This window comes from Zonotrichia leucophrys, chromosome 1 (assembly GCF_028769735.1).
Source record: "Zonotrichia leucophrys gambelii isolate GWCS_2022_RI chromosome 1, RI_Zleu_2.0, whole genome shotgun sequence".
In the NCBI taxonomy this organism is placed as follows: Eukaryota; Metazoa; Chordata; class Aves; order Passeriformes; family Passerellidae; genus Zonotrichia; species Zonotrichia leucophrys.
The window spans coordinates 62170024-62197993 of record NC_088169.1 but is presented as its reverse complement, the minus strand read 5'-3'; the positions used below and the strand labels follow the sequence as shown (position 1 = coordinate 62197993).

Sequence of the window (27970 nt, the reverse complement as noted above, 5' to 3'; positions counted from 1 at the left end):
TCATAAATAATGTTTTGCATTTTCCTTCCTTTCAGTGCCCCTGATTATATAAATTCAGGAGAAGATCTCTAAATTGTCCATTGTGAATCATCTTATGCAGATAATTGTCATATGGATGTAGTTTTCAGTTGATTATTTTCATGGTTTACAAGCAGATCTTTTCTCTGAATCTCCAGAATCTTTGTGAGACAATGAGAAAATACAAACCACTGAAAAGAGGAAAACGCTTCTGTTTGAAATGCTGGAGCCTGTGAAGCTGCCTCTCTAAATGTTTAAATTTGACCAACTGCCCATTCTGTTGATATTGCATGTTACTGTTCAAGATAAAATATGTGACTTTTAAGAAGGGAATTTCTGAGAATTCAGGAGAGAATAAGAAGTGAGGGATGTGGGGGGGCAGGGAAGAATTAAGGATAAAATATGTAAAAATCAGAGGATTTTAACAGGCTGCAGTGCCACCAAAGTCAATCACCAAAGCTGCTTCTAAAGTTCTTGCTGGCCATAAGATATTTTGAATTGATGTTTGCAGCTTTTAGATAGGAAAGAAATTACTGCAGCAGTGTAACCAGACACATCTGCGTTTGGGGAAATCCCCTGTTTAACCTATTTGTTAAAATCCCCTTTAAAGCAAGGACAGAATGACATTGTTTCTGCTGCAGGAATGGTATAGCATGTGCTGGTATACTACTGACATATGCAGTAATACCTAGTTGATAGGATTTATCTTAGTGGTAAATTATGCAGAAAATACGTAATGTTTCATATTGTGAGATGCATACTCAGGAATGTTTAGATGCTTCATCCTGTCTGGTAGTTAACATTAAATTGAAAACATGAGTAGTTCAAGTAATTTTGTGTGTGTGTTATTAGGATATTGCATTGCAGAAATGGGAGTATAAACAAGGTACTGTATGGTTTTTGTCTTCTGATGTACACAGTTCATGTAAGGGCATTTTATCTTTGAAAACTGGTTCTCTCTGAACAGGAGCAATTCCTATTTTTGTTCACTTCCTTCAGAAAAAAAGGCTATAAATCTAGGAGCTCAACATAAATTTTTACCATCTCTACTCACCTTTCTGTCAAATTCTGCTATTGAATGGTGCTTGCTAAGGGAGTTGGTAAATCCCATCCTAAAAGCTTCAAGGCCTTTTATGTTATAACTTTCCTGTCAATGTCTGAGAAATTATTGTTTGAAATAGTTGTCAACTCTTTGTTTTTATACTCCCCCCACCCTGTTAATTTCTCTCTAGGAGTTCTAAAAGTACTCAGAGTAAAAAGAAAGGTCCTCGCACCCCTAGCCCTCCTCCTCCAGTACAAGAGGAAACTCCCCTGGGGAAAAAACACAAGGAAAAACATAAAGCAAAAGAACGTTCAGAAGAAAAGGCAAGGGACGTGAAAGAGAGAGGGCGTGACTTTGAAAGGCACAAGGAGAAAAAAGAGAAGCAGAGGTAAGTTATGTTGCATCATTAGCTTTTAACTCTAACCTTGCTTTTAAAATTAAATTCTATAGAACACTGAATAATAAGGATGGTATTGCCTACACTGCCAACAGCCTTTTCAGTCTTCAGTGAAGTATTTTCAGTATGTTATGTAGGTGGGTTGATAGACTATAACTAACAGATTGGTAGGTTTTAATTGCATTACTTAGTAAGTTTGTGAAATGCCTCTTTGAAAGATTCATTATTTCTCAAGAATTTGGATCTTCACCAGTGGAGCAGGTTGTTTGCCAAAATCTTTATTGTGAAGTCATTCACTGGTCTGATTGCATGCTTTTCTGAAATCTTGGAGGACTGATATTTTCACAATTTGGCAGTGTGCATTTAAACTCTCCCTAATCTTCAGTAGGTTCAAGTATTTTTGAGGTTATCAAAGACTAGTGACATTTTAGAATTGCTTCACTTTTGCATTTATGCATATTTATTTATTAAAAAATGGTTGGACTACTATGACTATTCTATTATTTCCTGGAGCATACACGTCCACTTAAGCTGAAAGATACATGATCTGCATTTTTATGTCCTGAATTTTCCCGATGAAAGTAGGGTACATGTTGTGAAGTTGTACTTTGTAACTGGCATAGCAGACTAAGGATTGGAAGAGCAGTGAATCATGCATTTTTAATTGATTAAATAAATTCCACCATACTTACTTGAAAGTATTTTATTTCTGTCATGATTGCATACTCCATTACTGGAAGGAAGTCACAAGCAATAGAAAGGAACATTGTAGGTAGTGCTGAAAGCACCATGACAGTGCTTGTCTTATCATTGTACTATAAGCAGGTATTGCTGGGGCGACTACAGCCTTGTAGTATTCTCTTGGATTTTTGTCATTTTTTTTCTCTGTTTTTCGCTGTTGGATTTTTGTCATTTTTTTCCCTACATAATAAAAATGAAGTTGAAATGTCAAATCTCTGTGAGGTCAGTGGAATAGTTGAAGGTTTTAATGGATAACTTTCGTTCACTTACTGCTGGCATTAGCCTTTAAAAATGTGTTTGAGCTTGAAGCTGCATAAATAAAGTTCTGATATTACAGAAATTTTTAAATAAGGTAGCAAAATATTTCTCCATTGGTAAGAATTCTGATTTACCACCACATGAAATGTTAGGTAAAATTAGAATAAGGTTTTTTTTGCTTTACCATGTTCTAGTTTTTAAAGTCCAGTGTAGCAAGAAATTTAGTGCATATCTTGCATTCTTGAGATTTGCTAGCTTAAGGTAATTTCATATGTGAAATCATAACAAATGACTGTATAACATGGTAATTGGTATGGTAATCACATGTTCTGTCTTGGAAGTGTCTGTAGTTTCTTAGAACTGTGCTAATGCCATCTTAGCCTGTTAAACAAGCTGCTGTTTGTGTTTCCCAGGGATCCGTCTGAAAGCTCCCGTCGACAGAAGCGTTCTCCTAGTCCTGCAGATCACTCTGGCAGTAATTCTTCCCCTTCCAGGGAGTACTCACCGCCTGCTGCAAGGCGAAAGCAAACCTCCCGTGCTCCAGCCAAGGCAGCCACTCACAAACATAACTTCTCACCCTCGCGCAGGTGGGAGGTCAATTCTCTGGATTTTATTTCCTTTAATAGTTCTGGTTTGGAAACTTCCTCTCTTGGTTTGACTACTTGTTTGGTTTGTGAGCCTGTTGTGAATGTTTATGCCTCAAACAAGCTCTGGGACTTTTTTTTTCTTTGCAGTGTTACTGCACGGAGGGTATCTGTCATGCAAATGTTTTGCCTTCAGGTAGAACTTCAGAGGTCTGATATGAGATACAGTCAGTCTGTGAGTCTTTGGGAACTTTCTTCCTTCCTAGCCTTCCCCTTTTTAAAAAGTGGAACGTGGAAAAATATTTTACCTTTGAGATTGGAAATGGGCAGAGATTTTCTCTTCTAGAACGGGTAAAATGATATGCAGGTCCTGGTTCTGCACCTCTTTCTTGAGAAGCAGGCACAACTGGCTAAACAATGCTGTACAAAGCTTCTTGCAGGAAGTTTTAGGGAAGCTATCATATCTGTTAGTTCTTGAGACTTTGAAAAATGTTTTGCCATCCATTAAAAATGGAGTAGGCTCCTTATTTTGGCCTGAAAGAGTATAAGCTCAGGTTTAGGATGACAGTGCTAAATACTACTGTAGTCCCATGTTTGTATAATGGAAAGCAAGGCATTCTTATTTTCTGCACCTCTGTTGAAGCGTGGGAGAAGCTCCAGATGTCATACATGTTTCTGCATGCTGATTTATCAAAAGCAAAATAAAACCCGTCCATTCAGCAATCCAAAGAGTTGTAAGCAAACTGTTTTGGCTTTTGTGGTGACTCCATTCAGCTGCAACAACATTGGATTGTTTTGTGGTAGATGTGACTGCTGGACATTTTTGCTATATTGGATTCTTCATAGAGAAGAGAGTTCTTCCTGGAGCAGTAGTAGGGAGTCTGCAAAAGATCTCTTTTGTACTCTTTTCCCTGTTTTTTAACTTACTCCAGTGTCCTGGTTTCAGCTGGGGTAGAGTTAATTTTCTTCCTAGTAGCTACAGCAATGCTGTGTTTTGGATTTAGCATGAGAACAAGACTGATAACACACTGATGTTTTAGTAATGATTACTACAGTTTCCCACACCCTGCCATTGAGCAGGTGCACAAAATGCTGGGAGGGAGCATGGCCAGGACAGCTGACCTGAACTGGCTAAAAAGATATTCCATACCATGGAACATCATGTTCAGTGTATACACTAAGGGAGTTAGCCAGGAGCATCCAGTTGCTGCTCGGGGACAGGTTGGGCATCAGTTGAGGTGAGCAAATATGTTGTACATCACCATTTGTCCTGGTTTTCTTCTTTTTCTCTCTCTTTTTGTTATCTCCCTTTTGATTGCTATTATTGTTACCATCATGGTTATGTTTTACTTTATTTCAGTTTTTAAACTGTTCTTATCCCAACCCACAGGCCTTACTTTTTCCCCATTCTTCTCCCCACCCTGCTGGGGGTGGGTAAGGGAGTGAGCAAGCAGCTGTGTGGTACTGGGGTTAAAGCATGACATCCAGTATTTTGCTCATCACTGCCTGCTTGTATCAAATGTTGTGCAAGGGAATGTTAAGCAGGGAAGATAAATGGGCCTTCTGCTAGAAGCAGGGAAGGCTGTTTGAAATATTTTGTCTCCATACCATTGAAAGCCTTCCATGCAAGCTAATCTTGGTAACTCTGAGTCTCAAAATGATGATTTCACAGGGAAAAATAAATGTAAGCTTAGTTTATAGACAGTAAGTCATGAAAGTATTTTGGATTCTGTCAGTCATATCTAGCCTTGACAGAATTTTACATTGACTACTTTGGAAGTTTTACTACTAATTCCAGGATATCTGTTTCATTTGCATATGAATTGTCATCTTAGAGGCATGCAGGCTACTTGTTTCCTCAGGAACAGTGAGATTTTTGAAGATATGTTGTCCAGTGTGGCTTTATAACTCCCACTCTTCTCTTTGTCAACTCTGGAGTTTTGTGAAGTAGAAGGGAGTTGGAGTTAAAGACAGTATATATTTAATGAGAAAAGATATTTGCAAGTTACTTTGGTGCTGATAAAGGGAAAAAATACACCACTACTGAGCCTAAAGACTTGAAGTGTGTTTTTGCCCCCGTTAGTCATATTATGAGGAAATTTTTTATAGTTGTGCAAATTATCTTTTGTTGGTGACAGAATTTCAAAGATTAGAAATATTTTGTGTACGTCTTCTTATTCTATCAGATGTGACTTTTCCATGTTTGTGTAAATAGTCATGTTGGCTAACATTTTAAGTAGGTATGTGTATGGTTTTTTTGGACCTAAGAACTGTTTAAAGATCAGTCCTTACAATAAAAGGTATTTAGAAGTGTATAAGGAGAAGACACTTTTTTGTAAAAAAAATTCAATGCTGTTGTAAACAAAAAATCTTAGTTACACCTCATAAAAATGATCTGTGTAGTTTTATTATAAACTCCAAAAAACTATGTTATATTGAAGAAAAATTGGTTTTTGCTTGGGAATGGGAAAGAAGATACTGATTTTTTTCCTGACTCCTCCTTCCCTTCCCCTACATTCTGGTAGCTATGTAATACAATTTTGATTGGAGAAAATTTTCCTGGACATTAAATAAACAATATTCATTTAAAGATAAGCCTATTTTGAAAACATATACTTGCCATCCTGGAGGGAAGCCAAGTTTGATGTTTTATAGAAACAGCACGTATTTTCAGCAGTCAGAGGGTAGAGAATACCAAAATTATTTTATTTGCTTTTTTGTATGGTATGTCAAGAACCTTTTAAGTCAAATTATTACACGTGCCTGTTTTTAACTCTTCCTTGCAGGTCTGCTTCTCCATCAGGTCAGCATCATTCTCCCATATCCTCCAGACATCACTCCTCGTCCTCACAGTCAGGCTCCTCTGTTCAAAGACATTCTCCTTCCCCACACCGTAAAAGGACTCCTTCTCCGTCCTATCAAAGGACAGCCTCCCCGCCTGCGAGGCGGTCATCTTCCCCCTATCCCCCACACTCTTCCTCTCCGCCTCAGAGGAAGCGCAGTCCTTCGAGACACCGCTCTCCTGCAAGAGACAAGGGAAGGCACGATCGCGATCGGACGTCACAGTCTCATGACAGGCGCCACGAGAGGCGGGACGGTATGAATGAAAATAGCACTTCAGGGTGGTTTTTGTTTGTTTGCAAATTGCATTTGGAAACTTGATTTTCAAATTGTGGCATTGTGTGCACCCATCCCAGTGGCTAAGAGTTGAAGAAAATACTGGCTGTGTTTACTCTGGCTGTGCTGGTGATGCTGTTTGCAGGTACTGTGTAATAATGTACCCCTGGCAGAACTGCTTATGTAGGCTCAACTGATTGTAAAGGTGCTTGAAGGTATCTGTGTAGGTGTTCTGTGTGTAATGCAGTGGTGATATCAGTAGGAAAGTGATTTTCACAGCAGGCTACACCGAAGTAACTATTATTCTTTTCTGGGAGGTGCCCAAATCCAGTCCCCACTGATTGCTTTCTGTTGTCTCTGTAATTGACATTAAGTGAGGTGTCTGCAAAGAAACAGTCATTTCCTCTGCTTGGGTAATATGAGATGAGCAAACATGCTGTTTGCCTCGAGAGACAGATTACAAAGAGTATGTTTGTCAGCTGTGTTTTAGACTGGCTGTAAACTTACCTTTCTGTTGCAGTAATATTATAAATACGTTGTAGAAAAAGCCCAAAACAAAACAGACCCCCAAACCCAAACCAACAGATTTCAACAGGGCACTGGGGCCTTACAAGTGGTCTAAATATAGCACAAATGTTTTGAAGTGTGTCTGTGTGTGAGTAGAAAATAAGAGGAATCCATGATCGGAGGAATAACGACCCTACCTTAAAATTTTTGAAGTGCTCTTGCTCTTTAGTATGTTTGACAATTTTTTTATTATTCTTACTGTGTTTTGAATGGGTAAATATCTGTAGAGATTGATATTCAGAATAAGATCATTAAAATTTACTGAACGTATGATGGATAACCCAGCATGATCTTGTCCTATTTATGTATTAATTTTGATTTGGTAAATGTATTTTGAGTACGTTGCTTTAGTGTTCTTTGTGTGCTAAATACTTGCTTGCTCAGATTAAGCCAGGTATATAACATTCCTTTGAACGTTTTACAGAAACAAGAGGGAAAAGAGAAAAAGAAAGAGAAACAAGAGATGATCGTGACTATGACCAAGAACAGAGTACCTCCAGGGACCACAGGGATGACAGAGAGTCTCGTGATGGAAGAGACCGGAGGGACACGAGAGACACCAGAGATCGGCGGGAGCCGCGGGAATCCAGAGATACTCGAGACTCCAGAGACACGCGGGATTATAGCAGGGACACCAAGGACAGCCGTGACCAGAGGGACTCGCGCTCCACGCGAGACTCCCATGACTACAGGGACAGAGAGAGTCGAGATGCCCACAAAAAGGATGACCAGTATCAGGATGACTTGCGTAGCTATGGGAGATCCCATGGCAGAGAGGAAAGCTCTCGTGCTGAAACAAGGAATGACTCCAGAAGTGACTCCAGAAATGAGAGCAGAAGTGATAGAATTGGCAGAAGTCGAGGCCGAGGTCCAGAATTATCTGACAAAGGTATTGTGTAATTTAAAAAATTCACGTGTCCCTATCATTGAAGATTGAGCATTTGCATTCATACTGCCTTGTTTGATATTTGATATGCAAGTACTGCCAAATAGTTCATGCTTTAAAAGCTGTGTTCAATTCTGTTGTCATTAAATTAAAACTGTTGTTGAAATTTATAGCACTTCTGTCTTCTCCATTCATTAAAGTGGCATAACATTGGTATTCTGCCATCCCATTTTAAAACAAAGCCTAACCCTTACATCACTCCGTTTAATGTTTCTGCAACCCTAGGTTTTCCCATTGGCTACAAATACAAGAGGCTGATCTGTAGTGGAAAATTCATAGGTGGTAGTGCATCTCAGAGCACTGGGCAGTAGGTTTCTTATGCTCTTTCAAAAACAACTGCATGGTGTGTGGTGCCTGGAAACCATTTCTCACACGCACCCAGCTCTGCCTGCTTCACCACCCTGCCCCATCTGCTTTCCAAAAAGTGTGACTTTATTCTTTAAAATGGTTTCTGAAGTCTGATGCATTAATAATAATAATTATAAAAAACAACAACTTTTAATAATCTATAATTTATTTTGCTTTTTCAGGCTTGTTGTAACATTTTCATTGGGGAAATTATGTGTAGTTTTTACAGGACAATGATCTCTGCTTTCTCTGCCTATTTTTCCTGCACTATTAGCTTACATCCTATTCAGAATAATTGTGAACTGGCTTTTGGACTGATACATCTAGTCAGGAGACCTCATACTATGACCAGGGCATGAGGATTCAGAAAGTCTTGATTTTGCAGTTTGCAAATAATAACTTTAAACAGTTAAAACATATGAAATTTGAGTTGTTGGCTAAGTAGAGTTTGATGTTACAATCTTCAGCCCATGAACAGCTAATTCAAATTTATTAGATGTTAGTACATCAGTTGGTATAAAGTATCAGTGGATTTCCTCACGTGTGAAAGCTCATGTTTTGTGTTGCTCCATGTCCATTAGGAAGTCGGGGGACCAGAGGATCCCAGGCTGATGGTCACAGCAGTAGTGGGAACTACCATGACAGCTGGGAATCGAGGAGTAGCTACGCTGATCGGGATCGCTATGACAGTCGCGATCAAGCAAGGGACTCGTCCTTTGAGAGAAGACACAGTGAACGCGATAGGCGTGACAACAGAGAAAGAGGTATTTTAATGCCTGGTTTTACTCATACATCTCTAGTCAAATGTACACGTATGAACGTGTGTGTTTCCCTCCTTTTTCTATCTTGTTCTGCCCCCACACCAATTCAAAAATAGCTCATCTGACACCACACACTGACACTACTCCTATCCTTGACATAAGATAGCTTCTGTTGAAAGATCAGTCATTGGCAGTGTATGCACGAATGCTGTCACCTTTTCTCCAGCCCTATGGCTAGGTTTTGGCATCTTCTGTGTTTATTCATCCAAGTATTATTAAAAAAACTAAACTTCAAGGGATCTCATTGTACAACTCCATTGCCTCCTCCTCCACTTCGTGGTTCACAAGCATGTTAAGCTTAGATTCATGATTGTGTTTTGTTACTGATTCTGTTTGCCTGTATAGAAACATTATGCTTTTGTTCTGTAAATTGCTTGAGTGTGTTTTGGGGAAGGCCTAAACTAGACTGACAGTTATGGACTACTTGCTACCAAAGTAAGTGACAGTTTAAATTTATGCTTAATTCAAATATTTGTTGTCTGGGGAGTTGAATAGTGATGAGTGCTTTGCTATTGTCAATAATTATTAAGTAAGCATCAGTACAGATACCAATGATCAGGAAAACAGCATGCAAGAGTTATTTTGACATAGTATGCAAGATGTCAGACTTATGTACCAGAAAGTGCACGGTGTTGGCTTGGAGGAGCTTAGGACCAGCTTACACTCTGGAATATATTTGTATTGCTCACCAATTAAGAGAACAGGAGGAGTTAGGGAAATGAAAATAGTGTGAAAATTGAAAGAGGAGCTGTGAAGACTAAACATGAAATTACAGTGGGTTATTTTCTGCCTTGAATTTTGATTTACAGGTGACAGATACATTCTAGCTGCTCTGTAATTTCAGTTTTTCAAAGAGCTATTTTGTATGCCACTTCAAAAGATACTTTTTAGCCTATTGAAACAGATCTGTTGTGGCTTGTTCCTGTGAAAGGCTCTGCTTCGGATTCTCTCTCATCTTCAAGGCAGGATTTCAACAGACCTAAACTCCAGGCTTCCTTTTTCATGTCAGCTGAAAAATCCTGAAGACTGAACATGTCCTGGGGGTTGGCTTTTGCAGTCTGGCTTTCATCTTTTTCACCTCTCCAGCCCAAATAAATCATACAGATATATATAGTATAATTCTGTACTCTTCATATCTTAGCAGATTTTTAATTTATTAAGAAAAACAGCAAACATCCACCCAAAAAAACCTCAAAACAAAACTCCAAACCGACAGAAAAAAAAGTTAGAAACAAAAGCAGCAATGACAACAAAATAAATTTCTAGGAGGGAAGTTTCTTTGAATGGGTTGTGTTTCCCTTTGGGGGGAAAAATAGAGAGCATAAATTCAAAATTTGTTGTCTTCTTCCTTAAAAACTTAGATCACTTTTTGTAGTAGTAAGTCCTCCGATTTACAATTCAGGACAGTTTCCCTAATTAGACTGCAGTTTTAGTGTCTGTCATTCTGAGAAAAATTGAGATATATTTTGATTCTGTGATATCCAAGGAGTATGATTTTTAAATGCAAGCTTGCAAATTTGAGCTGTCTTTATTCAACTAAGGCAAATATGTGAGTGTTCCAAGCAACCACTGGAGCAGTACTTCAAAAAATGAAGTCACATAAGAAGTGCTGACTAGCTGCATTTAATTGTGTAATACACTTGCAGTGTTTGATTCACATAAGACTTTCATGTGGATGTTTTGTCACCAAAACTGACATAACAAATAGGAGTTACAGAACTTCTTTATAAAAACCTAATACTTGGTATGCAGAGTAAATCATATTACAGTGCTGTAGGCCCCATTAAAAAATGTGAAACCTGTTCACAGAACTGATTGCGTGGATTGATGGTTTAGCTTTTTAAAAAGGCAGAAATGTCACTCAGCTTTGCTTTTAATTTTATGTGGTAACAGGGGATCACTAAATCATTGTTAATTCACTCAAGGATGAAAATTGATTAAACTGATGGAAATGCACGTTTTATTGATTTAGTTCTGTCCAAACTCTGCCTGCTAACGCCTAGTGGACATTGTCTCAATTTACAGCAAAGTGCACTCAGCCTCAGAGTAATGGACCGAGAAATACCAATCTCTGTTCATGCCATTTTTTCCCTCTTTTGTGTAGTGTTCTATATATGTTGTAGGAAAATAGTTTTATTGATTTGTTGTGGCTCAAATACTACTAATGTGAGCATAGAAATTGCTATGAAGTAGTCAAAACTTATAGAAATGCTCAAAAATATCCAAAATACAATGAAGAATACATAGGTAAGTCTGTGGCAAATGAATACAATTGGACAGTCCTCTCCTTCTGGATCAGTCATTTTCTACATGTTTAGTTTTCCCTCTGACTCTAATCCACTGTCTGAACAACAGGAAACTCAGATTCTAAACTGTAAGACTCTGCAATGAACACAAATTAAAACTTCTGACAGCTCTGCTTCCCCTATCTCATCCTTGCCTCTCCCTATCTTGTAGATTTGGTTGTGTGTTTCTGTGCAGGGATCTCGTCTGTGATGAGACAAGCCAATATTTCTAATTTTGCAGAAACTTTTACTCTGTGTTGTAAACAGCTTGAATCCTTGTAAAGTACTTGATTTCTAATAGATTTAGGAAGTAAAATCTTTGTACAGAAGTCTTAACATTTCTTATGCATGCATTCCCTCCTAGCTTTTTAAGATTTTATACCAGATTTGGAATCACTGAGTAATGCTATAGTAATAGCTACATTGTGAGGCATACATTTGTCTTTTGGAGCTATTCAGAAAAATCCGGTAAAAAAGTAAAGATTTTTTGGCAACTTTTGGTTAAGTAGGCAAAGCCCTCTTCCTAAATGTTGAAAAATTCTTTCAAAACTAGTTCTGCTTTTTGTCTTCCTTCCTCCCCAAAGGGAATATTCAAGTTTCTGCAGGGAGTTGCTTTTCATTTAATGCAAACCAAGATCTAGATTGTCAAGAGAAAGGCTCTTTTTTTATTAGTGCAGGGGAAGCTGTGTATATCTGTTCAGCACTTGGTAATCAAACCTGCTTGTGTTTGCAGATCAGAGAGCAAGCTCGCCGGTACGGCACCAAGGACGGAGTGACGATCTCGAGCGGGATGAGAGGAGAGAGGAGCGAAGAGTGGATCGGTCTGATGACAGAAGAGATGAAAGGGCCCGGGAGAGAGAGCGGGAAAGGGAGAGGGACCGAGAGAGAGAAAGAGAAAGAGACCGGGAAAGAGAGAGGGAGAAAGAAAGAGAGTTGGAACGAGATCGTGCTCGGGAACGGGAGAGGGACAGAGAGCGGGACAAAGACAGGGAGCGTGAGCGGGACCGAGACAGAGACCACGACAGGGAAAGGGAACGAGAGAGGGAGAGGGAGAAGGAGCGGGAGCGAGAGCGGGAGGAACGAGAAAGGGAGCGAGAACGAGAGAGAGATCGGGAGCGGGAGCGCGAAAGGGAGAGAGGTCGAGACAGAGACAAAGAGAGAGAGCGCCAGAGAGACTGGGACGACAAAGAAAAAGGAAGGGAAGACCGCAGGGATAAGAGAGAAGATATTCGAGAAGAAAGAGGCTCAAGAGATGTCCACGAGGAAAGAAAATCCAAGTGAGTGGATCTAAATGTTACTTCAAAGAAAAAAAAAGGGAGTCTTTTACTGCTGAATTTGGTAAGTTAGTAGACAGGGGAGTATCTTAAGGAAGAAGACAACCTATTTATGCATAGGCTTGGTGTAGGGCTGTCTCCCCTGCATCTGTGTGGCACATGCTGGTAGCCCCCAAATTGGTACTATGCTGATGAAGTTATTCGAGTGTTTTGTTAGTGCTGAATCATGGAACTGCTCATGAGCTAAGAGTTGAGTCTGACAATGTAATTTTCCCTTTTATGTATTCTTGCTTTGTCTTGCCTTTAATAATACAGTCTCTAATGGAAACATAGTAGAAAACTGTGGTACATTATGAACTCTGAAATTCAAATAGCAGCCATCTGGGTCAGGGTTTGTGACCTTGTTAATTAAATTTCTTTGGAATATGCATTACCCTTTGTACTACCAAATTTCCAACACTGGAAAGCTACCAGTGAAGGTGTGAAAAATATCCTCAGTGTTGTCTTGTGCTTCCTTTAAATGGATAGCTGTTACTTGGAATGGCAACTTAAGAAACTACAGAACTTCATGACATCTTTAAATGTCTTCTGTATGAGGTGCTTAGACTTCAGGAATTGTATTGATGATAAACTCAAAGCGTCCTAAAGAAATTTGGTGTTCCTTTTGCAGGAAGCGTCACAGAAACGAAAGCAGTCCAAGTCCCCGTCAATCACCCAAACGTCGCCGTGATCATTCTCCTGATAGCGATGCCTACAACAGTGGAGATGATAAAAGTAAGTGGGAGTGAGCTCTCTCTGCAGCTGGACACAGGTTATCCTCTGTCTATGGAAAATAACTTGCAATTTTAAACACATAAAACATGGGGAAAGTTTTGTAACTGTTCTCCATATTTTTATGAGCACTACAATTTTTCTTCATCTTCATTTGTCATTTATCTTCATTTTGTTTTTATGTGCTATGTCTACAAGGTGATAGTGACTTCCACATCTTCTGTGTAAGGTGCATGTTTACCAAATTGGAAAATGTCTTTTGCTGCTGCAGCAGTAGAAAAACCTAAGAAATCTAACTGAAGGAATGGGCTATGTGTTTTAATGGACACTTTTTTTTGGCATGCAGAAGACAGCAAATGCTCACATGTTCTTCCTACACAATAAAGGAAAAAATGTTCTTCTTAGAACAAGATGTTCTTTTTCTCATTTCCTTCTCATTTTGCAGATGAAAAGCACAGACTCCTGAGCCAGGTTGTGCGGCCGCAGGAATCCCGGTCACTGAGCCCCTCTCATGTCACGGAGGAGCGGCAGAGTCGCTGGAAAGAAGAAGAGCGAAAATCGGACAGAAAGGAAAGTTCCCGACGCTATGAAGAACCAGAGTTTAAAGAGAGAGTTTCTTCAGCAGATAAGCAAAGAGAGCAGCCAGATACTTCAGAAGGTTCCCGGTCCAGGGTTCAGGAAAATCTTGGACACCGTCCTTCTGAAGAAAGAGATGCTTCTGATAGAATGCATGATGACAGCAAGAAGAAATCTAAGATACAGAAAAAGACCACAAAAAAGAAGAAAGATGATGACAGTGGGGTGGAAAGGTACACTAATGAACCAGCAACCGAGGAAAGCCAGGTCTTTTCCCCTAAGAAAGGTCAAAAAAGAAAAAATGTGGAAAAAAAGCGGAAGAGATCCAAGGGTGATTCTGAAGTTTCTGACGAAGAAATTGTTCCACATCATAAAAAGAAAAAAGGCCCAAGAACCCCTCCTGTAACTAAAGAAGAACTGGTTGAAGCACCACCTGAGAAAGCAGTGGCAGAAGCCCCCACAAAAAGAGAAGATACAACATTTAGTGACTGGTCAGATGAAGATGTTCCTGAACGTGGTGACATTGTTGTTCCAGAAAGAACCGCTGACGATTCCCACAGAAAAAATCACAGGCCGAGGGTAGAAAAAGTGGAAGCCCCTCATGTTACTATAGAGGATGGAGCACACCGTAAGCCTGTGGACCAGAAGCGCAGCAGCAGCCTCGGCAGCAATCGGAGCCACGCCTCCAGCAGGCTCAGGTCCCCCTCCAATGAGTCAGCGCATCGCAGTGGAGACGATCAGACTGCACGGAAGAGGATCCTGCACAGTAGCTCTAGGGACAGGGACAGGGATAGGGACAGGGACAGGGAGAAGAAGAGCTTAGAAATCACTGAAAGGAAGTCTCGAATTGATCAGCTGAAACGAGGGGAGCCCAGTCGCAGCACATCTTCAGGTAATGAGTTATATTTTAGTGACACTGACCTATCATTCTGCGTACAAGTCCCAAATTGTTCTTCATGGCTCTAATTAGTGTGATAGGAGAGGGAGGTCCTGTCTGCATTTCACTGTAAAACTAGAATGAATTAAGATTTCTGCAAGTGTTAATATATTTGAAAAGCTGATTCTCAGTGGGCAGGATTACCATTTTGTTTACACCAAAACATTCAGTTGGATTTGGTTCATGCTGTCTGGGGAAGAAAGTAAATTGTAGGACAGAAAAACCTCATAGAGAAAATGCTTGTGCTAACAGAACATTGAGGTAGTTTTATCATCTAAATAATGTTCTTAAATTCGTTATTAGTGTTAATTTCGGTATGGAAATTCCTGAAATTATGCAAAATTAGGTACATTTTTTATGGTTCCTGTTAGGCATACTTTTAATGCACATGGAAATCATCTTCATTGCAAATCAAAATAGTCACTTTTTTGTGTGTAGTTGCTGTGAAAAAAACAACAGGTAAAATATTTTAAAATTGAAACAGCATCAATACAAAAACATTTTCTTCTGAAAGCGTTTTGGTTCTCTAATCTTCTCATGGTTACATGCCTGAAATTATTTTTCTGAATTCATCATTTGTTAACTAAGGCATTTGTAGCTTTTAAAAGACATGTTATAAAAATTCGGAAGTGGCTTCGTGTTTTTAAGTAAGGTTAAATCTTCTAAGGCATTGTGAAAGCATTGTTAATTTGAAGATGCTTCTTTTGAGAAGTATATTTTCGTTCCTGAATCTTTAAAATGCTTTGGTCTAGTAAATTGGTATTACATTTTATGTAATTTATATGTTATTGTCATGCTTATATATATAATCTTTTATCCAGATCGTCAAGATTCAAGAAGCCACAGCTCAAGAAGAAGTTCCCCTGAGTCAGATCGTCAGGTTCATTCCAGATCTGGGTCCTTTGATAGCAGGGAAAGGCTCCAGGAGCGAGATCGACATGACCACGATCGGGAACGAGAGAGGGACAGGAGAGAGGGGAGGCAGAGGGACTGGGACCGAGATGTGGACAAGGACTGGCCGAGGAGCCGGGAGCGAGACAGGCTCAGGGAGCGAGAGAGGGACAGGGAGAAAAGACGGGAGCTGGAGAGAGAGAGGGACCGGCAGCTGCCTGATCCTGCTGAAAGGGAGAGAGAGAGAACTCTTGACATCTCCTCTCAAAAGGAATCCACAAAGCACAGTGAAACAAAACTGGACAGAGATCACGAAAAGGAGTTTGATGGTGCTTGCCGGGACTCAGCGGCTTCAGAGAAGGAGAAAACAGACAAAGATTTAGGACCTTCACAAGGCTTTGAAGATGGAAATGAGGCCGAAAAGGTAGAGAGTCTAGAAGGTGAGCTATTCTGGGAAAGAACCTGGACTAATAAGTGTTTTATTTTTTCTCTTTTAGCATAGTGCTAAGTAGAATAATTTTTTACTGAAAAGCTTATTGGCTTCAGCTTCTCTGCTGTGGAAGCGGACAATGAGAGAAATCTGATGAGCATCTTTCTTATTGTTAGTTATGTTAGTGCTATTTCTTAATTTCTAGAGAAGTCTTGAGGCAAAGAAGCATAAATTATCCAAGCTAATTTCACAAAAATGCAGTGTTTCTGAGTAAGCAGTTTACTAAAAGATAACACCAAAATTTAATTGCCTTATTATATCATTTTAAGATCTATTTCTTATTTTGGGAGTGACAGGTAATGAGTGAAAAAGAAAGAATGTGGACTTGGAACTGTTCTTAGGGGTTTTTTTCTGCCAGAGCCCAATTATCATAGAATTGTTTGTCTGATTAGTAGGTGAAACATATGTATGGCTTGGCACAATAGTCCCAAAATAACTTTCCTGAGGTAATCTTACAGATCTTTCCAGATCTAACCTTATCTGAGGTGATCTCAGTAATGTCAGCTGAAAATGCAGCTTTGTTTTGCTGGCCCTAATGATACTGGGGTAAGTGTGCTTAGAAAGGGGCAAACACTGACAAATTCCTAGCAGTTTGTTACATGGATTAGAAGCTTGAGCTTTGCAAGAATAGGGAGTTGGGAAGTGCTTTTACATGAACAACATAAAAGAAAGAGTCTAAATCCAGAGTAACTGGCGTATGTTATGGTTACGCTCATTGTGTTTGTCGTTCTTAGTAAGAATTACCTGTAGTGTTCATTGTTGAGTTGGGCAGTTAAATCAAATGCTGTCTCAAGAGCATGGTGAGGAATATTTAGTACTTAGGTCTTGTACCTGATTACTCACAAAGTGGTCTTTAGAGGTGAGAGAGCCTGTTGGGAAAGTTTCATTTAAGGAGATTATCTGTGGAGTGGAAGCACTTGACAAAGATAGTATTTGAAATGAGACTGGAAAAGCCTGATTTTGCTACAATAGATAGAATTAACTGTTTCTAAACTAGAGGAAAAGCATGGTGTGATAAATCTGAGGGTACCATGTAACTTGAGAAACGAGGTGATGAAAGGCCATTCTTGGGTGCATGACCTGTTTCCAAGGGGGCATCTATAACCATATAGGCTGTGCTTGTTAAATGTGTTCTTAGGTGTAGCCTTTCAGTTTTGTTATGTATGCTTCTGTCTGTTTTTCAAAGGTTATGTTCTAAGTTCTCTGCAGGTTATCATCTGTAGGGTGTTATGGTATATTTAGGATTTCTTTTTTTTTTTTAGGAAAATGTATTTTGTAAAATATTAGATGGCATTCCATTTTATTAAAACATTTTATATAGCATGCTTATGATTTTCTAAGGTTTAGTATACTTCATTATCTTCATTACTTTGTAACTCCTCTTTACATTGCTCCATTCAGTTGAGCTTTTAATGCAGAATTAATATGAAAGTACACTTGCACATAAGTTGTAAAAGGTAGTCTAGAATTTATCAAATTTTTACTTGAAATTCAAAATACAAAATAATTTTTAAAAATTACTCATTGAGAACTATGAATTGTATTATTTTAAATTTCTTAATACAGTAAATTTTTAATGGGTCCAGGCACATAGTACTGGTGAACTAGTGTATCTGCAGCAGATGCAGCAGATGGATCTTACAGGCAGTGAAAATTTAAAGTTATAAGACACAAAATGAAATCTAGTGTGGATCACCTTATTCTCCTTTCTAAAAAGGAAAAACTTGTTAGAAAACTGTTAGATGGGCTGGTGTTAGGAAGGTATGTGGTATTTACTTGGGCAAATTACTGTTGTATATTGTCTTAACAAAATATGTCAGCATATTACTAAATTATCTTAATGTTTTGAACTTAATGTGTTTGCTTTAGGAGTGGGCTTAAATAATACCTAAGATGCTATATGCTTCCTCCAAAGCATTGCCAGATGGTCTGAGTAGTTTGTTTATGCTCTACTGGTTTGTCTTTTACTTGCTTTTTCCTTGCTGATTTTTAGGTTAGTTGAGGTTACTACTTTTTCTTCCCTCACAAAAGCAAGCCAGAAAGAACCCCAAAGAGCAGGTGGGAAACTTAAACTGGAAGCAGTTTCACTCTGGCTGAGGGAGCTGGAAGGTATCAGAATAGTCATTCACAGAGGAGGATCCCTGTCAGTTCTGTGCAGTTTGTGTGGCACAGCTCATTGTTAGTACCCATGGTGGAGAACCATAATAAAGCCTGAGTTTGGAGCAATGGAATTTTTAAGTGCTTGAGTCAGATCTTTCAGTCTTGAAGGTGAGAGGATGTTCCTTTTGTGAACTGCAGAATTCAGTGTTTGAGTGTCTTGTGTTCACAGGTCCTAAGGATTGTTTCTACATTAAACGCATGTATTTGTGTGTGCAGATAGTATGTGGATGGAAAGGAGGGTAACAACTAAAAGAAGTTTGATGTGGCTTTCTAAAAGCTCTTCTTGTGACTGCTACAAAGAATCTAAAATTCTGTACATATTGTTTCATTCAGGATACCTGTTACCTTTTGTATTTTGGAGTTTTGTTACTTATTTTAGGGCCTTTGGACTGAATCCTGATTTTAGATTAATATGCTAAAGCATCTGGAAGACTTTGTGGCAGTAACTTAATTTTTTATAAACTATTTATTATTGCAAACTTCATGTCAGATATCACATCATCAACATGTATGTTGTGAAAATGGCCTTCTCTGAGTAGTTTGACTAATACTGCACCAAAAAATTGACCAGTATATGTAAAATTCAAACTGCTACATTGTGTATGGGAGGTATAACTTCACTGTTTCTCTGGGTTAATACCAGTTTTTATGTTGAATATACTTGTTCTTAAAAGCTAACAGTTAATTTTGCTAAGCCTTTTTGTCTTCAGGCAGTGTACAGCACGTTTAGGAAACAAATATGATTGCTTTAAAGCTACAGTATATGTATCTGTCTCTGTAGGAGGAGAGGATGAGGCAAAGACTAATGATGTGCAGTCACTGGGGTCTGGTGCTGGAGAATACGAGCCTATCAGTGACGATGAACTGGATGAAATTCTGGCAGGTGATGCTGAAAAGCGTGAGGATCAACAGGAGGATGAGAAGATGCCTGGTAAAAGTATATCAACCCCCTTTTGTGATTATTTGAATATAAAGATTAGATCCATGTGCACATAATGCTGTTGTGATGTTGACAGTATTTCTGAATTAGGAGTGCAGTCTGTGAGCAGATTCTGTCTGTGCTTGAATGCTTTCCAAGTGCATTGGGAAGAATGGAATTGCTTAATTGTCCTAAATTCAATTGGGTAATCTGGGCTCTGTGAACTACCTTTCTGAGCATTTAATTTGAATCCATCTTAGCATGTTCAGTTGTACTGTGACTTTTCTGAATGCATAAGTAATATCTCCAAACCTGCTGGCTAAGCAGGATCTGAGCAACCTTTCACAAAAGAATTTTAATGAAAATAAAACAGAATATTAGGCATGGGTTGAGTTTTTTAATCCATATAGCTTTTTATTTCTATTTCTTTTTGTATTTCTGCCATTTTCCACCCATCCAAGTGAGTTTTGACATTCTTACATGAAAGGTCCAAGAGGTCTGCAGAACAAAGTTCGTCTAATATATATTGCTTTCAGGAGACAGCTGTGTGCACAGCATGTGAATTCATCAGCTGTAGTAAGGGGTGGTGATGTGATAACTCATTCTCTGTCAATGTTTTTGCAGATCCAGTGGATGTTATAGATGTAGACTGGTCCAGTCTTATGCCAAAGCAGCCAAAAGAACCACGTGAGCCTGGGGCTGCGCTCTTAAAATTCACACCAGGTGCTGTTATGTTGAGAGTTGGCATTTCCAAGCGATTGGCAGGACCAGAGCTCTTCACCAAAATAAAAGAGACATGCCAGAGAGTGTTGGAAAAACCTAAAGGTAAATTCTGCGGGAATTAAACTGTCTTTTTGTGTAGTGAAAAAGTCCTTACAAAATGTACATTGGTTCATTACTTTAGGTTTCAAAGACCACAGAAAGTTTATAATGAGTATTGTGTGAAAATTACGGAATTGTGATCCAGCAGCATGTTAGTCAGATTAGTGTTTTGATTTCAGCAATGGTGAGGAAGTCTAGACTAATAAACAGAACAAAACTGATTTTATGTTAGTGGAATATTTGTTTTGTGAGACCATTCATGCTTTCCTAGCCTAAAATGTATTAGCATTTCTTAGAGAGCTAAATATCTTTTCCAGTGAACTGTATTATTACGTAGTAGTAGTATTTCAAAAAAGAAGCAAAATTTCTTATTTTCATTCTAAGGATCCTTTCTAGAATTCATAGATAGGGGATTTGGATCAGAATGAAAGTGCTGAGTTAAATATGTATATTATACCTCTACTAAAAGTGGGAAATATAATAATTTACAGGTTTGGAATTTGAACAAAGTGTATGTTATAAGACAGGCATGACAAATGCCATAGGCGTCAATTGTACTATTGCTGTTTACTACAGTTCTAAGTGTTAGCAGGGCTTTTCCATAAGAAGGAATACTAATTTTTCTCTTTCACATCTCAGGAACTAGTTGAGCTGCTTGCAACAACTTCCATGGTAGAATGGTTCTTTTGGGACTATGAAACATTTGTTTTTTCTAAGACCTCTATGCAAATGATTACAGGATCTAAATGTTAGAAAATTGTGGCTTAAAAATAATAGTATTTGTGGAGCTCATGTTTTTTTTAACTCGGTAAATTCTAGATTTTAATTTGAAACAATGCCTTTCACTTTACATTATTCTTTATGCAGTTGTCTTGTTCTGAGAACCTCACAGTTTCAGATAAGTAGTGGGGGAGGAAATATCCAAAACTTCTACCTGTGCTAATCTCCATCTTGAGCCATTTAAATTATTTAACTGTGTGAATTGTGAGCTATTACACCTGCTGCTACTTTTTTTTTTTAATTAAATAAAATACTGAGTCTTTCTGAGCATACAAACTGATATAGTCAAGGTATGAACTGTGTCTCTCTCCCTCTGAGCTTTAACTTCACTGTATTCTTCAACAGTTCTTACCAGGGATTCCTTGCAACAGCAACTGCACTGCAGTATCACTCCACCTGGCTGTTTGAAAGGATTCCTGAACTAATCTCACCAATCTTTGCATGCTTCCCTAGAAATAAAGTCCTTGGTGATGATAGGAGGCTCTCCAGCACTGCCTTTGGACTGTCTTAAGTATACTTGGATTCAGCAGAACTTTGCTCTGGAGAGGATGGGGGATTTGAAGTGCCTCTCTTGATTTCCCTGTGGTGTGTGTGTGCAGTCTCACACATCAGAGTTCTACACTGCCACTAGACTTTCAAGTGTATGCACTTTCTCTGCAATCTGCCAGGTGAATGTTCTCTGTGTAGAGATTACTACACAGCCCCAGCACATGTAGTCTAAAGAAAGGCACAAATACAGTGCCCTGAAAACCGAATGAATCTGGGCTAGGTGTGCTCAGTGTGTGTAACAGTACAAATGTAGCATTTTCACTCTGGACTTCGTGGTTGTATAGTTTGTCTCCCTGTCTTATTCCTGAGGTTGATGTTCCCATCTTTGTTCTTGTTGAGGAATAAATTGACATATTTCTGGTAATACTATTAAATGCAGAAAGTAGGGAAATGATATCTTGTTTCAGGGTGTGCTTTTAAAATTATTTTTTCTTTGGAACCAAAAATCTGTAGTATGTGATGTGATGGTATTGAGATTCTTAGTTGACTTGCCGTCTATTATATGCAATTGTTCCTCTAAGGATATGGGCACGCTTACTTGCAAGATATGCTCAGCAAGCATCTGGCATCTGAGAAGACTCTGCAAGCTGTCCATGTTACCTTTGAAGTGGCCTTTTTGTGTCTTGTCATTTATTTCCAATTTTTGATTGTCCATTGAGGTTGTCTTTGACTTCAGAGCAGTTCTCTTTAACCTGCCCTTCATTTCATGTAACTTTCTTGTTTCTTTTCACCTTGTTTAAAAACTACTGAGTTTCATCCATGTTCTGAGAGGTTTAAAAAATGCATCTTTGCCCTCTTCTGTGTTCATACTGCCAAGCTGCTGAAACAGTCTTTGCTTTTGCCTTTTTTTTTTTTTTTTTTGCTTTGCTGTATTTTCCCCAGGGTTCTTCACATATTGGGTGAGGTGTTAAATTCTCTGCTGAACACCCAGCTTTACTATATAGAGGCAGCTAGATTGGACTCAGCCATGTCTCTTTCCAGCTTTTTGTCTATTACATGACAGTCTTCCTATTTATTGTAAAAGGGCTATAAATCAAGGAGCTCTGGTCTAGCCCTAGTCTTTGCATTTCATAGAAACAGACTTGTTGCAGGGCAAGATTCACCTCACAGCCATCTTTTCTAAAAAGTGTTCTTTCTAAAATGTGTTCTTTCTAAAAAGTGTTCTTTCTTCACATTGTTTCTTCTGGTTAATGTGTTGAAGGACTGGTCCTGTAACCTTGAGTTCTGTTAAATGCTTTAAGTGAGCCAGTAGGAAGGGGTAGTCCATTGGCAGCTGCTGACTTGTTCTCCAGGTTCATCCACCACAAATGAAAAAATTATTCTAGATAGTTGTGTTTCACTTCTGCATAGCCATACAAAAACAGTGTTGACACTAGCACAGTTACCTGATGTCTTGCAAAGTGAAACTTGGGCTACTTTATGATTAATGCAAGTGGTAAGCAAACACCTTTTGTCCATCATATGTCTGACCATAAATCATATCCCGTCTTCTGTCCAAAGCTGTCACTTGACTTTTAGGCTTCCCAGTGATTGCTGTCTCAATATTGCTTTCCAGTGCTGCAACTAAATACAAGGGTATCCATCCTTCGTTTTCCATGGTGAAGGATTTATTAGTGTTATTTTATAAACTCAAATACTTTTTTTTACCAAACCTTGATATTGTTTAGAAGGCAGAAATACAAATAGTAAAAACGTTAAGAAAATTCATGAGATTGTATGGTGCTGTTCAAAAATACCATGTGTACAGTAATCTCTGCAAATCTCAATTCTTTCTAGATGCAGAAAACCTTTTTGAGCACGAACTGGGAGCACTGAACATGGCTGCACTTCGGCGGAAAGAAGAGAGAGCAGGTCTTCTCAGCAATCTGGGTCCGTGCTGCAAAGCGCTCTGCTTCCGCAGGGATTCTGCCATTCGGAAGCAGCTCATGAAGAATGAAAAGGCAAGTGGTCTGCTCACAGTGCTGGGGCAAAGTGTGGGAACACAGATGCCCCTAAGCAGAGCTTTTCTCTGAGAGATAATTTTTGTGTTTGCTGTTCTGAAGGAGATCTAGTCGTTTAAATAATAAACTGACTTTTATTTAGAGAGGTTGCAAGGTGTTTATTTTTTATGTAAAATGAGAGCTTAATTTAAATTTGAGACTAGAGCTAGTTCCTGTTTCTTATCATTTTGGTGTTTAAATTCTGGAGATACATTTTCTCTATTTAGATTGTACATAATAAAAATAATTAGGTAAAATATTATTTCAAAGGTAACTGTTGAATGACTTTCTTGCTTAAGATTCCGTGTGCTTTTATAAGAATTGTAAGAATCCAAGTTAAAATTAAAACTTCTGCAGTGGGTTGTATGATTTTGTATGCTGGTAGAAAAATCATTAATTCTCCAGGTCTTTTCTAGTGGTACGATTAGTATGATTAAACCTGTAATTATTGAGAGTACTTGAGGTTAATTTCCCAGCTTGCACATTAAAAGACATTGTTTTCAGATCTTCCTTTTTTAAAATTCCATTTCCAATTTCACCAGGGTGCAACAAAACAAACTTACACAAATTCTGGAGCAATGGACAGCGACTTGTTACGGTTGAGTCTACGGTTATTCAAACGAAAGACTGTGTGCCAGGTTCCTGGGCAGGAAAAGACAGAGGACAGCAAAATTCCACAGCCAGCTCTCCAGCAGGAAGTATGTGTGACTTGAGAAAATGGCTGCAGTGGCGCTTCCTTGATTTTGAGTTGATTTCTCGCTACCAGTGTTGGTGTTGCTGTTTAGAACTGGTGGTTGTAAAGCGGCTCTAGAAGATGAAAGGAAATATTCCATTTGTACACAGTTAAGAGTATTGGTATTAGATGTGAATAGGAGTGAAAAATTGAGACTTCTGTGTGGAGGTCTTTGCAATTTTTGTATTATTGAACCTTACACTGTAACATAAACCTGTTTTATGGTGCATCAAGTGTAATAATGTGAAGATGTCTGGGTTTAGCAGTTTATAACATCAAATGATATTAAACTGAGAAAAACTGTCGGTGTCTCTTTTTCCTTATTATGAATGGGTATTTACACCACCACCTTGGTCCCTCAGTCCACTTCTGAAATTTGTTAAATAGCTGTGAGTCTCTTTGCCTTCTTTTTTCCAAATCCTCTTTCTTATAGTAGCCTCTGGTGTGGATTTGGATCAAACTCTAGCTCTTTTCCATCTTTAACGTAGGTTTTTAATGTAAAGGAAATTTCTTTTAATTCCTTCTGGACACAAAAACCTAGTCCAGTCAGTTAAGGCTCCTTTTTTGTTGATTAAAGAGAAAGTTAAAAAAAATAAACTAAACCATAAAAAAAAAACAAAGGCAAGCAAAAAAAGAGCTTGCAGAAATTATTTATGACCAGTTTTAGGTGTCTGTACTTACGAGACTAACTGCATTTTGGAAATGCTGCCTGCTTTCAAAAGGACTGACTGGTGCATATTGAAAAACATCTGAAGAGGAGCGCAGTCATTGGTCACAGCCAGCAGGGCTTTGTGTGGAAATTGCTTTTCAAACCTGATTTCCTTTTACCATAAGGTAACCCTACTTGGTTGGTCAAGGAAAGCCAGTTGATGTAATCTGCTTGGATTTCAGTAAAGTTTTTGGTAGTCTCTCAAATACCGTTCTGGACAAAAGGGATCTCCAGGACACAGCTAGATAAGCACATCATGCGATAGGTGAGCAGCTGGCTCATGGATCAGGCACTCAGGGTTATAGTGAATGGGGTGACAGAGTGGGCTCTGTCACTAGTGGGGCTCCACAGGGCTCCATCCTCAGCCCTGTGCTCTTCAACATCTTCATTAAGGGCTAACTAAGCTTCCCAGTGATACTAAGTTGGGAGGAACTCTTGATTCCCTGGAAGGCAGAGGGGCCCTGAAGAGAGACCTGGATAAATTAGAGATGGGCAGTCACCACCCATGTGAAGTTCAACAGGAGCAAGTGCCGGATTCTGCACCTGGGATGGGACAGCCCTGGAAGTACAGACAGACTGGGGAATGAGAGGCTGGAAAGGAGCCCCATGGATAGGGTCCTGGGGGCCCTGGTTGATGGCAGGTCAGGAGTGCCCTGGCAGCCAACCCTGTCCTGGGGTACATCAGGTACAGCATCACCAGCTGGGCAAGGGAGGGGATTGTCCCTCTCTGCTCTGAGCTGGGGCGGCCTCACCTCGAGTGCTGGGGGCAGTTTTGGGTGCCACAATATTAAGACATTAAAGAGTGTCTGAAATGAGGACAGTTAGGAAAGTGAAGGGCCCTGAGGGGATCCCATAGGAGGAGCAGCTGAGGTCACTTTGTCCATTCAGCCTGGAGGAGAGCAGGGACCTTGTGGTTTTCAGCATCCTCAGAAGGGGAAGAGGAGGGGCAGGCACTGATCTCTTCTCTCTGGTGGCCAGTGACAGAACCAGAGGAATCAGCATGAAGCTGAGATGGGAGGTTTAGGTTGGATGTCAGAAAAATATTCCTCACCCAGAGGGTGGTTGGGCACTGGAACAGCTCTCCAGGGAAGTGGTCACAGCACCAGCCTGACAAGAAGCATTTGGACAAGGCTTTCAGGCATATGGTGTGATTCCTAGGGTGTTTTCTGCAGGGCTAGGAGTCTGACTTGGATGATTCCTGTAGGTTCCTTCCAACTCAGGACATTCTGTGATGATTTTTATATTCTGTTAATTATCAGGGCAGATCAATCCCATGCAGCAGCCTGAGGGTGTTTCACAGTTGCTGAGTTTCAGGAGGTTTTGTATGTTAGCTGTAGAGGCAGTGATCAATTATGTTTTTGCTGGTTATTAAGATTTCAGAGGCATGTTAGGGACTTGTCAAGCCTGGGCTCAGTTTTGTAAGAATTGTTTTATTACGAAAGGGGTGAGGGATCTTTGGATCCTACCAGTAAGGTATCTTTAGGCAGTCTGTGTTGTCCTCCATATGAAACCAAGACTTCTAAAACCTCAGACTAAGTCTCTGTGTACACCTCTATACTTTTCCTGGCAATAAACTTGAACTGTTGCTTTGAATTCTGCTCATAGAGAATCCAAAAAAAAAAAAAAATCCATAGCTATACCTTGATACTGGATTGCTGCAGAGCAACTTGCTTTTGTTGTTCTCACACAGGTTGAAAATGAGTTATGAACCACTAAATTTTTTGACAAGTTTATATCAGTTTCTTATCCTTTTTCTCCACTTGGAACCAGCACACTGTGGTGGGATGTTGAGTGTGCTAACAGCAGGTCTGTCTCACATCTGTTGTGATTGCTGACAGTTGTATTGGCTTCAGGCAAAGGCCTGACTATGAACAGCAATGCAATTCAAGTACAGAGATTTCTTACTGCCATGCTTTCTGTAACACCCAGTGCCTGAATGTTCTTCCACTACATTTAAAGAATTGTTGAATGAGACATGAGGAAATTCCTAGTTCTGTTTTTAGTTCTATTTTTTTGAGTGCCCACACAGCAGTGTATAGTATTCATATCAAATATAAATAATGTGAGAAATCTCTGCCTTATTTTTTTTAAACTCTTACTAAATTAAGTGATTCGGGCCAAACTTAATTTTATGATTTTCACTTGCTGGACATTCTCAGCTTGCTAACTATTATTTGTGATGTCATTGATGATTTTATATATGCTTATAAAAAATAACGTGTCTTCAACGCTGTAGCACCTGAGCAAGAGTTAACAAACCAATTCTATTCAGCATTTAGATGTTCTCACCTGTTTTATAGCTATAGTAATGCTGCCTTTAAGCTGAAAGTATCAGATCATTGCTACCAATTATGTTAAAGCCTATTTTAACCTCTGTCTCTAAAAGACATAAAAATATTTGATAGCTAGAAACAGCCTTATCTAAGACTGCAGTACACAAAATACATCAATGGTGTGGCATTTAATTACACTGTGCTTTAAACCATCTTCCTGTAAAACAGTCAAGGTGTATATATGCACTTAGTTTGGAGAAGAATATTTCACATTACCCTAGAAAATGCAAAATAAAGTAGGTCTGATGGGCTACTATGAGTATGTCCTGAAGTGATAGGGTCCCATCAAATTCAGTGCTGACCTGTACCATCATTTTTTGGGATTATACAAAGAGCAGTGCTGAAATTGCCTCTTACACACCTTCACTTTTATTCAATTTGCAGCACTTGTAACTGAAAAAGTATGTTACAGTACTACAGGGAGAAAATGTGTGTTCCTATGGGAAGCACTAAGATTTTTTTCAAGCATTTCCCTTCACCTGGCAGGAATTACTGTACAGGTAGAGCCCATTAAGTGTGAAGTTCCTGTGTATGAGTATTTTGGTCTCCATCATTTTAACTAAAAGTAATGTTTAGTTTGCAGGGAATGTAAGTTAGAAACTGTCATTAGATCGTTTTACAATAGCTTTAAGAAAAAGAGAATTTCCCACATCCCAGTTTCAGAAAAGGGCATGAAATTTGTGTGAACTGCAGACCTTGCTTTAGGACCTCCCATCTTTGGACCCTCCACACCTTCCCGGTGTTGATCTTCATTTCTGTGACAGGTCTTCTTGCATCTTTTCCTTCTTCCCGTTTCTCTCCTAGCTTGATTTTGTGTGGAAAAAGAATGGGTGGAAGAATTTTAGTCCATTTCACATTTTGCAAAGCTTCAGGAGGATACAAGAGCCTGTAATGTATCCGGCGGTGGGGCTAAATGTGTGCCT

The 27970-nt window shown here is 39.2% G+C and overlaps 1 protein-coding gene across 3 annotated transcripts in view; it reads left to right on the top strand.

The window, feature by feature from the left end:
- The window catches only part of ZC3H13 (zinc finger CCCH-type containing 13), a 45353-nt gene extending 21045 nt beyond the window's left edge, over positions 1-24308 (top strand). For 2 of the 3 annotated variants that reach the window (XM_064714593.1, XM_064714583.1), the window contains exons 8-20: positions 1251-1448; positions 2870-3043; positions 5827-6137; positions 7149-7613; positions 8600-8782; positions 11858-12401; positions 13069-13172; positions 13615-14637; positions 15504-16013; positions 19005-19160; positions 19767-19967; positions 23070-23233; positions 23815-24308. In XM_064714593.1, coding sequence (XP_064570663.1) covers positions 1251-1448; positions 2870-3043; positions 5827-6137; positions 7149-7613; positions 8600-8782; positions 11858-12401; positions 13069-13172; positions 13615-14637; positions 15504-16013; positions 19005-19160; positions 19767-19967; positions 23070-23233; positions 23815-23985 — 4204 coding nt within the window. In that variant the 3' untranslated portion in view covers positions 23986-24308. The remainder of the gene's footprint in view (positions 1-1250; positions 1449-2869; positions 3044-5826; positions 6138-7148; positions 7614-8599; positions 8783-11857; positions 12402-13068; positions 13173-13614; positions 14638-15503; positions 16014-19004; positions 19161-19766; positions 19968-23069; positions 23234-23814) is intronic. The other variant, XM_064714598.1, reaches the window with a different exon arrangement.
- Positions 24309-27970: the final 3662 nt, after the last annotated feature.